This window comes from Squalius cephalus (genome assembly GCF_949319135.1).
Source record: "Squalius cephalus genome assembly, chromosome: 13".
NCBI classification, from domain to species: Eukaryota; Metazoa; Chordata; class Actinopteri; order Cypriniformes; family Leuciscidae; genus Squalius; species Squalius cephalus.
Genome location: NC_137134.1, coordinates 27,596,327 through 27,609,340, shown reverse-complemented (window position 1 = coordinate 27,609,340; position 13,014 = coordinate 27,596,327). Strand labels below are relative to the sequence as shown.

The following is a 13,014-nucleotide window of genomic DNA, read 5'->3' as shown; positions in this document are numbered from 1 at the left end:
TTTGTAACAGAATTCTCTAAAATGAGTAGAAAGCTAATGTTGTAAATTATAGTGATGAAGTAGATCTTTTTCAAGACCTGCCCCGTTTTCCTCAAATCTAAAGTTACTAAACTGATACAAGATCTGTCATGTGGTAAAATAATAATAATAATAAAATAAAAACAATTCTAAATATAGGCTACATAAGAATGTAAAAATAAAAATGTAAAAAATAACAATGGACACAAATCTGTAATGTTATACTACATTGACAGACGTGAGAATAATTCTTAAGAAAAACAGCATTTCAGATAAAATTAACATTTTTAGTTTGTAACAGTTTTCTAAAATGAGCAAAAAGCTGTTGCAAATGGTATAGTGATGTAAATAGTTATTTTAAACGGCCTGTCCCTTTTTATCAAATCTAAAAATCTAAAGTTACTTAATTGATATACTGTACAGGATCTGTTAAGGGGTAAAAAAAAAAAAATATATAATATTATAATATATATATATATATATATATATATATATATATATATTACAAACGCAAAAAGAGAGAATGTAAAAATAAACCTGTTAAACATTTTTACATTTACATTACATTTTGTCATTTAGCAGATGCTTTTGTCCAAAGCGACTTACTAATTAGGACTAAATTAAGCGAGTCATCGTGAAGATGCAAAAAACAACGCAAGAAGTGCTCAAAATACGAAAAAAAAAAAAAAGTTCAGGCATTGTTCAGAGTAGCATAAGCCCGACAAACGAGGATTTAAAGGAAATGGAAAATTTTTATTTTATTTTATTATTTTCTCTCTCTCTCTCTCTCTCTCTCTCTCTCTCTCTATATATATATATATATATATATATATATATATATAATAGCTATAGTGTTACTAAATAGTAAAAAAAAGAAAACTAAAAAAAATACACCCGGCCCACCTGGAACATCACTTGGCCCACCTTCCATCTCATATCTGGAGCCGGGCCTGTTGTGTGGTCTGTTCCCGACCCTGTCAATCAAACGCTGATTCGGCGGACCATGCCACCTGTCGAAACACTTGTGAAACACTCCGAAGCTTCATTTAGCCGTAGTCCCGTGACATGGGTGTTTTGAATCACGCTTCGGATCAGTGTTTAGAAACATCTGCGCTTCGGAATCTTGAAAAGCTTCGGAAATTCAGTTTCGCGTCAGCCTATGGCGTTATTTTCCTATCAAATGTCGAGAGCGCATTATTGTAGCGCGAAAGTACATTAATATAATGCGCGAGCGCGAATCTCTCTGCTCGCGCGTGGAATTTAAATGCGCGAGCGCAAATCTCGCTGCTCGCGCACAGAATATAAATGCGCGAGCGCGAATCTCTCTGCTCGCGCGCGGAATATAATGTGCGAGCGCGAATCTCTCTGCTCGCGCACGGAATATAATGTGCCAAGTGCAAATCTCTCTGCTCGCGCGCGAGAACTGGGCTCGCGCTCTCAGATAGGGGAGACCGGGGACGGTTGTAACACGGGGTTAGTTGTAACACTACCAATTCCACCAATCAGGAATAAGATATGAGTTATGTGGCAGTTTCAGTTTCCTCAGGCTTTCTTTACGATCGCACACGGAGGTTTTCAAGTCTGTGTTGCAATCTCTCCTGAAGCTACCGCAGAAAATCACAATTTTAGGTAAAAAAGTTAAAAAAAGTGAAAAACATAACAAAATAATATTTTGTTTAGTACTTCTACCGTTGTAGATAATGTTGTATGAGTTATATCAGGTCAAACTGTAGTTTCTATAGTAAAGAATGGTGTATCAACCTCCTACTAATTTCAAAGCACCATGCTAATACAGCTAGTTAAACAATAGTGACAGTGGCGGGGTAGGTTGTAACACGTGTTTTGAAAGTGACCTTAATTTTTATTGGACCTTTTATGCAAACTCAATTTAATTTGTAAATGATAAATAACATATTTAAAATCAGGTCAAAGTTAAATAAATACCAACACATACACTGCAAAAAAAAAAATTCTTAATTAGTATTTTTGTCTTGTTTCCAGTCCAAATATAAAAAAAATCTTAAATCAAGATGCAGTTTGCCTATCAACTCGCGGTGGAATTCAACATACAGCATCCACAAACCTGGGATGAGAAGAACACACAAAATATGCACATACATTCCCCATATTCACACATATTTTATTGATTTAAAATAAAAATGTTGTTAATAAAAACCATTAGTTTTTGTGCATTTTGTCTGTTACAACTTACCCCAGTATGTGTTACAACCTACCCCAGTAGTGGGGTAGGTTGTAACAAAGGACCACCTTGTATTCATGATCATCTCACAAAGTCTTTGATATATTTGAAGAAATGTAAATTGTTGCCATTTGTAGTAGACAAATATGGGTACTTTGCCTAAAAGTTTCAGACGTGTAGCTAAAAAAAAAAGGTTGTTTTAGGTGCTGAAGAAAAAAGTGTTACAACCGTCCCCGGTCTCCCCTACACGTTGCTCTTGTAAGAATTTTCTCTGGGCTCGCTCAGAGAATATACCTGCACTTAAAACGTGCCTTCGCTTAAAGTAAGCATGTATGTGCTTAGACTTTGTCCCGTGCGTTCGCGCAGCATGCCTAAGTAGCTACTCTTCTCTTCAATTTCTTTTTTTTTTTTTAATAAATGCCAAGGTATCAAAAATATAACTTACATAGCAAAAATTTATAAATTACATACAATGGAATAAAGAAAGCAAAGCAGCATATATATATATATATATATATATATATATATATACATACATACATACATACATACATACATATAGCCTGTATATGCTCATACAAAAATAAAAAAAACAGAGCAGAAAGCTGTAATGAAATAAATAAAAAAGTTTGAAACAATTTTATTGTCTTAAGAGTTTTAAGATTCTTAGATAACGAAATGCTTTGGATGTATTGTTGGACCTCTCTTCTAAAAACAATGAATAAGGCATTCTGCTGAGTGAATTAACTACGGTGAATGTGAAATTTTGCAAGGAACAATAATAGATTAATAATAAAATACTCATTAAATTTAGCTTTTTGTATATTAAAGAAACCAAACAGTGCATCCTTAAAAAGCAAAGAGAAATCCGGAAGCAGAAAATTCAACCCAAAATAGCTGTGTGTGAGGACAATCCCAGAAGATATGAAGAGCAGTTTCATCAGGGGCACCACAAAAAGAACAACTTGTGTTTATGATTTAAACCTTTTCAAAAGCTAGATTTAATGAGTATTTTATTATTAATCTATTATTGTTCCTTGCAAAATTTCACATTCACCGTAGTAAATTCACTCAGCAGAATCCCTTATTCATTGTTTTTAGAAGAGAGGTCCAACAATACATCCAAAGCATTTCGTTATCTAAGAATCTTAAAGCTCTTAAGACAATAAACTTGTTTCAAACTTTTTTATTTCATTACAGCTTTCTGTTCTGTTTTTTTATTTTTTATGAGCATATACAGGCTATATGTATGTATGTATGTATATATATATATATATATATATATATATATATATATATATATATATATATATATATATATATATATATATATATATATATATATATATAGCCTATATATATATATATATATATATATATATATATATACAGTATATGCTGCTTTGCTTTCTTTATTCCGTTGTATGTAATTTGTACATTTTTGCTATGTAAGTTATATTTTTAATACCTTGGCATTAATAAAAAAAAAGAAAAAAAGAAGAAATTGAAGAGTACTTAGGCATGCGCGAACGCACGGGACACAGTCTAAGCACATACATGCTTACTTTAAGCAAAGAGGAGAGATCCGCGATTGCACTGAACACGTTTTAAGTGCAGGCATATTCTCTGAGCGAGCCCAGAGAAAATTCTTACAAGAGCAACGTGTATCTGAGAGCGTGCCCAGTTCTCGCGCGCAAGCAGAGAGATTCGCACTCGGCACATATTCCGTGCGCGAGCAGAGAGATTCGCGCTCGCGCATTATATTAATGTACTTTCGCGCTACAATAATGTGCTCTCGACATTTGACAGGAAAATAATGCCATATCAGCCATCCCTAGGAATTACAGTAGGCTAATACAGAATATGAAAATGAAAATAAAAGGCGAGGTAAAAAATAAATGAATAAAAACAAGATTTAAGTCACTGTTCTCTACCTGTTTAGTGCAACGAAAATCATATCATATATATTCATACGATTTGGAGCAGAACAGAACAGAACTCCATTGTTTGAACCAATAAGCATTAAGCTCTGTCGTCAGCAAGTGATTTCCGAACGTAGAGGGTGTTTATTTCACACTGACTCTTTCACACCTTTCAACAGACCAACTAACCCTAAACATAGGTCTGCTCTGTCTCCTTCAGCTCTTTGTCGTTTTATTACAAAACGTTCAACGTTTGTTATGACATTTATGTTGTGTTTTGCATTTTGTTGTGTTTAAACGTAGCCTTTGTTGTTGTTTGAAATAGTTCTGCAAAAGGCCAAAGAAAATATTTAACATGATTATATTCTTATGTTTGTGCTTATGGAGTCTGATTGGTAAGTATTTTCATGGCTTCACTTCACTTATTTTTATATTATAATTTGTCCACATACACACCATTCTATTATTACTTCCGTTCCGTTCCGTTATTCATTTTTGTTTTATCAGACTAATATAGGCTAGCCTACTCCAATATCTTTTGTTTTTTTGTTTGTTGTTGTTGTCATTTTTGCTCTTCCTGGGACATCAAATTTTATTTTAAATGTATTGAACATTCTTGATATATGCATTGGATTTTCAATGATAAATTAGAAATGACAATGACAAAAATTCTGAGTTAACATGTCTGTTTGTTGTTCAGGAGTGTTTGGTGTTGATGCAGTGAAGTCAGTGTCAGTGACTGAGGGAGAATCTGTCACTCTAAACTCTGGTGAAACTGAAATACAGACAGATGATCTGAAAATGTGGAGTTTTGGACACAACAACAGTCTCATAGCTAAAATCAACAGACAGAAGAATAAGAGAGAGTTTCCTGATGAGAGATTCAGAGACAGACTGAAGATGGATGAGAAGACTGGATCTCTGACCATCACAAACACCAGAACCACAGACTCTGGACTTTATACAGTCACCAGCACCAGATCAGAGACGCCGCTCAACACATTCAATCTTACCATCTATGGTGAGTAGAGAACTAGATTTTAAGAAAGGAAGCATATTAATAATTTTTTTAACCTGGAACAACATTGCCGACTTCTTCTTGCTAAGGCTAATTACATAGCTAGCATTTGTGCATACACATAAATAGCTAATTAGAATTTTTTTCCCCATAGAATTTTAACAATTACACCTTGAATGGAAGTGAAGCATAAAAAATATTCTATATTTACCAGAGGTGGAAAGAGTAATACAATATAGGCTACTCAAGTAAATGTACTACTTCAATGAGATTTTACTTAAGGATAAATAAAATTACCAGTCTAAAAATCTACTAAAGTAAAAGTAAAAAGTAGCTCATTTAAAATGTACTCAGAGTAAAAGTTACTGAGTTACTTTTTTAACAGCAGGAGTGGGGAGGGGGACTCTCCCGTGTAGGGTTGTAATGTATGAGATTATCACGGTATAATAACAGTCCCATAAAATATCACGGTTTCACAACATCACATATGGTATTAAATAAATAAACAGTATTTTACAACTATGGTTATTATTATCAGTTAGAATGACAGTTAAATGAATGAAAACAGGTTTTTTGGTTTGGTAAATGCTTTATTATAACAAACTTGAAACCATCTGTTTGTTTTGTTTATTAAAATTTCAATAATACATCTAATCAACTAAATTCAGTAATTGATTATGAATAAGATTAACAACTTATTTTATCATTAATTTATTAAATTGTTTGAGTATAATAGAGTCCTACTCCTATGAAATGTATTTTATTCAGAAAATTCATTTTTCTTTTTATGATTTAATACAAATAAATATATTATCAAAAACAGTGGTAATCAAATGAAAATTGTAACTTTTATCCTTTTATTTTTTGGCAAAGTGCTGCAAAACAGAGATTTACTCAATTTAACAATAGACAACATTTAAAATAAATAATATGTTTAAATAAATGTTGTTATTGTTATTATTATTTTGAAAAGTACATTGTAAGCATTAATATTTATAATATAAATATATTATAGTAGCCTGATATATTTCTGTCATAATTTCATAATTAAACTGAACTTTTATTTTGACGGGTTGTAGTGAAGACCTGTTTCAGAGTGTATTTGACAATGTTTTTTCTCAAATAAAATTATTTAAATGCTCATTATGCGTTCTCTCAGAGCAGCTCTGGAAATGTTCATGTATTCATGTCCTCATTTTGTTTGTGAGACGCTGAAAACACCATGAGCGTGTTGTGTAGCCTACTTGAGTATGTAGTAGACGAAACGGCGCATCTCATTCACACCGATTTTTTTTTTTTTTACTCAGTAACAAATAGCTATGATTTGAAATGTAGCGAATTATAATACTTCAAACGAAACATACTTAAGTAAAAGTAAAATTACAGATTTTAAAAACTACTTAAAGTGGAAGTATAGCAACACAAAAAACTATTAAATTACAGTGGGGCGAGCCGAGTAATGTAATTCGTTACTTTCCACCTCTGATATTTACCTTATTTTATTCACATAACAGGTCTCATAATTCATATCAAGCTCTTTGGTGACAGTGTCTCTGCTTGCTAAAGATTGTTTTTAAAAAGGCTTTACTTTTGATCAGTCTTGGTTTCTCAATGTGTTTTCCTCATCTACTGGAATATCTTCATTCACCCTCATTTATTCTCTTGTTTTCCAGCTCATCTGCCTGTTCCTGTTATCAGCAGAGACTGTTCATCATCATCATTATCATCATCATCATCATCATCATCATGTTCATTGCTGTGTTCAGTGGTGAATGTGAGTGATGTGACTCTCTCCTGGTACGCAGGAATCAGTTTATTGTCCAGCATCAGTGTGTGTGATCTCAGCATCAGTCTCTCTCTACCTCTGGAGGTGGAATATCAGGATAACAACACCTACAGCTGTGTGCTGAACAATCCCATCAGCAACCAGACCAAACATCCCAACATCACTCAACTCTGTCACACATGTGCAGGTACGACAGTGGTGATATTTGTGTTTATATAGGCTGCATATTCACCTAAATTGATGTCTCTCTTTATCATCCCAGGATATCCTCCAGTGTCTCTGATAGTGTTGATCTCTGCTTCTGCTGCTGCTGCTGGATCTTTGTTGATTGTTGCTGTTGGGATCTTCTGCATCTGCAGGAAAAAAGACCAAAATGGCAAGTATAACCTGATACCTCTAACTGCTGAGATATCTGTAAAAATACATGTTTTAAAGCAAGGAATATTTGACTATGGGGCACTGAATGAATAGAAAAAAACGTTCTGGTGGTAATGCAGTCACGACACGAAGTGGACTTCAGGTGTGCACCCCCCCCCCCAATAATTCAATAACACTATAATTAATTAACACACCTCAAGACATTGACTAGATGTTTTATTTTAAGATGTTTGTCAGGTTTTTGTTGTTAAAACGCTCTTGTGTTTGAGTAATTTCTTATTCATTATTTGGCGTGATATCAAGTATAGGACTCTACTAAACAAAAGGGGGCGTTTCCCATTTTTGGGGCATTTTCAAACCAGGAGAGGCATTTTTAACCATCCAATCAAAAAAGTACAAAAGCCCTAAGAGGTGCATCATTATTATTTATTTCTTGTTATCTGAACTGTCTAGATCATGAGAAAACAATGTGTTATGTTGAGATCAATAGCAAACAAGAAATAACAATTAATGCTGTATCCCTTTAAGATTTCCATAAAACAGGGAAGCCACAACTTGATGACAAAACTAAAACAAATCAAGTGACAAACAGATTCAGCAAATGTTAGCTAATAATAGTTAACGTTAGATCCTGAGTGAAAATAGATAGCTTGGAGCTTTTTATAACTAAATTGGTTGCTACCCTTATGAAAAAGAAGTATACTTGTGTAATGTTCAAGTATATTTTTAAGTATACTTTATGTAGTATCAGTGTACTAGTAGTAAACTTATAAGTGTACTATTTCAATACTGATTGGGACTAAATTGGCCTACTTTTTAGTATATAATAGAATATGTTTATGACAGTAGTACACTTTGAGTGCACAACTAGTTCACAACTACGTTTCTCATTTGTACTGCATCTGAACCACAAGTGAACGAGTAGTTTACTATTTTAGTACTTGTTTTACTTTTGTTTTAGTTTATGAAAGTACACTTTGAAGTATACTCAGTAAACTACTAGTTTAGTAGTTTTATATTTCAAGTATACTTGTAAGTTTTCTTTAAGTGACCATAACATCATACTTATCGTTTACTATTTATATATTATTTTTGAACTTTAAAGGATTAGTTCACTTAAGAATTAAAATTTACTGATAATTTACTTACCCCCATGTCATCCAAGATGTTTATGTCTTTCTTTCTTCAGTTGAAAAGAAGCCCGCAATCCGCTTACATTCATTACATTCATTGGCAGGCTATTGCGTGTTTCTATGGGAATCAGCCACTTGATTTTAGTAAATCAGGAAAAGAGGTTTAAAAACTCCCCTAAATTTAGAAATGCCCTTTTTTGTCCTGAAAAGACCTCATACTCAGTGATAAACTGTAATGAAAACTTAAGTTGTGTAATTACTGAAATTGCACACCTTAGAATGTTTTTTAACCAATCAGAATCAAGCATTCAATAGCCCCGTAATATAATATTAAAATAATGAAAAACTGTGTTGCAGAGAAAGCACAACATTGACATCTCAAACATCTATTATTCAGCGTTTAGTGTATGCGTGTGACGTCACCGGCGGCCGGAGTGATTCTGGTTATGGCCACTGAGTGGCAAAAAGACTGAGTGTTTTGGTTTCATTTTCATTGGTTTTTAGGCGTGAATGCTGCGAAAACACACAAAACGCATCTAAAACGGCAAAGAGCTTGGCGATTGACTGTACAACTATATTTGACAAGAAATCTGAGATATATATTTACAGATTGCCAAAAGCTACAGAACAGAGAAGCAAAAGGATCGCTGCAATTCATATAAACTACTGGACCCCAGTAGGGCTGAACGATATATCGTTATCGTATCTATATCGAGATATGAACTTTCAAGATATTACTATCGAAAAAAGCAACGATATAGACGATATAGATTTCCCCTCTCCGCGCTCGCCCTGCATACAACTCTGGCAGTCACAACAAACATCAGTTTTACGAGTGCCCTTGAATGCACCGCTAAAGCCAGCGCGCGCACACTACCAGGGACGTGGGAACTATATTGTGAGAGGGGGGGCGGCGTTTCCATGGTGACGCGTCATTGCTTGTCACGTGACACCGCAGCAGCAACAGCGCTGAATGAATGATGATCTGCTTTTATGTAATTTTTCCTTTTTTATTCAGAATATTCACAAATGTGTTAGCTATGGCATGAAATATCTGATATTCCGACTGTCAAATACATGCAAGTGGAAGTATATTGTTGTTTAAACACCTTTATAACGATCGCGTTAGTTGAGCTGTATGCGCGATGGGCGCCGCCGTGTTATAGTTTGTGCCGCAGACGCAGTTCAGAGAATCGGATCGGTTGGATTTACAACATGTGAATTCATCCACTTCTCCCGAAATACTTAAAAGTAAGTGGCTGGTGAACTGGGAATAGAATAGAGTAAACATTGAAGTTATTTACACAATGTGTATCTGATATGAATAAAACGTGTCGAATTATAATGGAAAGGATTATTATTACCTCTTCCATAGACATCAGTGTGTATTTTACAAACTCTAAATGTATTGTTTTTTTTAGTACTTACGTAGTCATATCGTATTGTATCGATATCGAGATATCTGGCATGAAAATCGAGATATGAAATTTTGTCCATATCGTTCAGCCCTAGACCCCAGGCAGCAAAAGGTGGATTTGCAGTTATCATTTTGTGTCAGTATGCTGAATTTAGCTGTAAAATCATACCCTATATATTGTATTGTTATATACTGTATGGACAACTCATCAATTAAAAGTTGTTAGGAACACTAAATTGAGTCCAACCTTTAGTTTAAACTGATAATCATTTGTTTTACTCGCGGTTTCCCATTATATATATACAGTCATGCAGCAGCTCTTTTGCCACTCAGTCCGGATGAGGAGGGTCGTATTCCGGTGGGAAAGTGACGTTAATGCACACCCTCTATTGTTGTTGTTTATACACATTTGTCATTATTGTTGAAACAGTTCAGAGTGGTGAAGAAATAACATACGCTGATCCAACATTCTACAAAAGAAAAGCACTGAAATCGGTAAGATTATTTATTTATTTTTTATTTATGGTGTGTGTTTATTATTTCAGCAGTGAGATGGATCTAAATGTGTGTATGTGTGTATGAGTTCAGATATGTGTGCTTATGTGTCTGGGTAATGACCTATAACACACATCAGCAACACATCAAATCAGAAACACTAATTATGGCTTTTCACACTGCTCTTAATCTCAGGTTATTGTTGTTCTAAACCCAGCTCTTAACCCGGGGTAAAGGAACGTTTCACACTTGTAATTTAGAAACAGGTTTATCACAGCTTTTTACCTAAGGTTATGAAACCCTACTCTGGAGGGTTAGCACTGCTTTTGTGCTGTTAACCCTGCATTTCGGTGCCAAATGTGTACATTGTGAAACAATGTGGTGTGGGGCTGCATGATTAACTGAAATTAAAGGGATAGTTCACCCTTGAATGTTTTCATCATTTACTCACCCTTAAGTTTTTCCAAACCTGTATGCGTTTTGTAACACTGGGTGTTCTGGAGAGTTGGATCCATATGCAGCCAGTGAGTTTATTGGCAGAATAAACATAATCAAATCCAACACGGAGACTAGAGAACGAGGAAAAAGAATGAGCTCACCAAACAGACAGCCATCAAAGACAAGACTATACAAGATACACAAGACACACTGGGGTTTAATTACACAAGGGGTAATTGCCAAACAAGACATGCCTGGGAACACTAAACATGGCGAAAAACATCGTCAAAGTCCTCAAAAGATCAGGGGAACACAAGATAGGAATCATAACAAGTTTCTTTCTGAAGAATGTCAGTTGTTGATAGCCATGATTTTCCTACTATGGAAGTCAGTGGCTATTATCAACGGTCTGGTTACCGACATTATTCAAAATATCATCTTTTATATAATAATAATAATAACCTTTATTGTATTAAAGGAACACTCCGACTTTTTGGGACTTTAGCTTATTCACAGTATCCCCCAGAGTTATATAAGTCCATACATACCTTTTTCATTTCTGTGCGTTCTGTAAGTGTTATTTGACGCACCCACCGCTAGCCTAGCTTAGCACAAAGACTGGATGTAAATGGATAAGGTAGCATACTAATCCCAATAAGTGACAAAACAATGCAAACATTTTCCTATTTACATGGTGTGATCTGTATAGTCACAGCGTGTACAAATAACAAGGATATAGGCTACTTGGGCGGAGTGATTAGCGCAGCACACGAGACGCCCTGTTGATGGTTCCGTAAACAAAGTAGCCACTCAAGTAGCTGTGCTCCTACGCCTAGTGAGAATATAGTTCCCAGTATTTATACGATTAAAAATGGTCTCTCTCATATAGCCTTGTTATTTGTACACGCTGTGACTATACAGATCACAACATGTAAATAGGGAAATGTTTGCATTATTTTGTCACTTATTGGGATTAGTATGCTACCTTATCCATTTACATCCAGTCTTTGTGCTAAGCTAGGCTAGCGGTGGGTGCGTCAAATAACACTTACAGAACGCACAGAAATGAAAAAGGTATGTATGGACTTATCTAACTCTGGGGGATACTGTGAATAAGCTAAAGTCCCAAAGTGTTCCTTTAAAGGCTATCCATTAACTAATCAGAACCTTACAGTTCAAAACTCTCTCCAACATTTATCTATAGCGCCTTTAACTGCACATCTCAAAGCACTTTACAGAAACAAATGAAACAACAAAAAGACCCCATATAAAATAATGCACAATGAAAAATGTATACAAATATTCAATTAAAAGCTACCCTAAAAAAATTTGTTATAAGGTAAGATTTAAAAATGCTAAGTTTGATGAAGTATTTTGTGGTCAACAGAAGAAAGAAACTCATACAGGTTTAGAACAAAATGAGGGTGAGTAAATGAAAATTAGACTCAAGTATTCTTTATGATTTTTAATTTAAAATAAGTATACTTATAGTGCACTTAAACTTCTTTTTTGTAAGGGAGTGCAAAATGGCAGTTTATGAATACACATTAATTGTTAACCCTGGGGAAATTTTGAGCAGTTTGACACGTGAAATGTGAAGATTGACCCATGGTTAACTATTTCAGGTGTGTTTTTTTAAGTCTGTCTGATAAATGGTCAGTAATGTTCTTGATAACTACATCTGTGATGTGAATGTGTGTTTTCTTTCAGAGAGTTCAAGAGGAGGAAGATGTGGTGTATGCAGGAGTCGCCATGAGACACTGATCAAACTGTGATTCTATTAAAAGGTGCAGTCAGCGATTTCAGAGAAACACTGTTGAAACCCAAACAACCCAAACAAACACACCCTTCCCTTCATTGCCCCGCCGAAAAAAATGCGCAAACAAACAATGCAAGAGTGGATGTCTTTTTATCATAATGTTTTGCAACATGAAAGCAAAGATGACAAACGAATGACAAGGAAGAACAACAAACGAACATGTATATGCAAGAGTATAAGCAAGGGTCCTATCACACATCTGGCGTTTTTTGGCCCAACTGTTTTTTGCTAGTTTCAGCCCGACACAGTGATCATTTTCACGTCCTGCGCCACGTTGTTAAAATAGCAAATGCATTTGTGCCCATCTGTGCGCTCATGGGTGTGCTGGTCTGAAAACGAAGTGTGTTCAGGCGCATTTTTGACACGTTGCTATTTTGAGGCAACATAAAT

General features: G+C 34.8%; 2 protein-coding genes across 2 annotated transcripts in view; one reads left to right on the top strand and one right to left on the bottom strand.

The window, feature by feature from the left end:
• The window catches only part of LOC307169833 (transposable element Tcb1 transposase), a 148,506-nt gene extending 138,950 nt beyond the window's left edge, over window positions 1–9,556 (top strand). The window contains exon 2 of the mRNA XM_079890666.1: window positions 9,133–9,556. Within this exon, the coding sequence (XP_079746792.1) occupies window positions 9,133–9,436 (304 nt within the window). The 3' untranslated portion in view covers window positions 9,437–9,556. The remainder of the gene's footprint in view (window positions 1–9,132) is intronic.
• The window catches only part of LOC307169806 (muscle M-line assembly protein unc-89), a 536,691-nt gene that overhangs the window by 252,132 nt on the left and 271,545 nt on the right, over window positions 1–13,014 (bottom strand). The window lies entirely within an intron of this gene.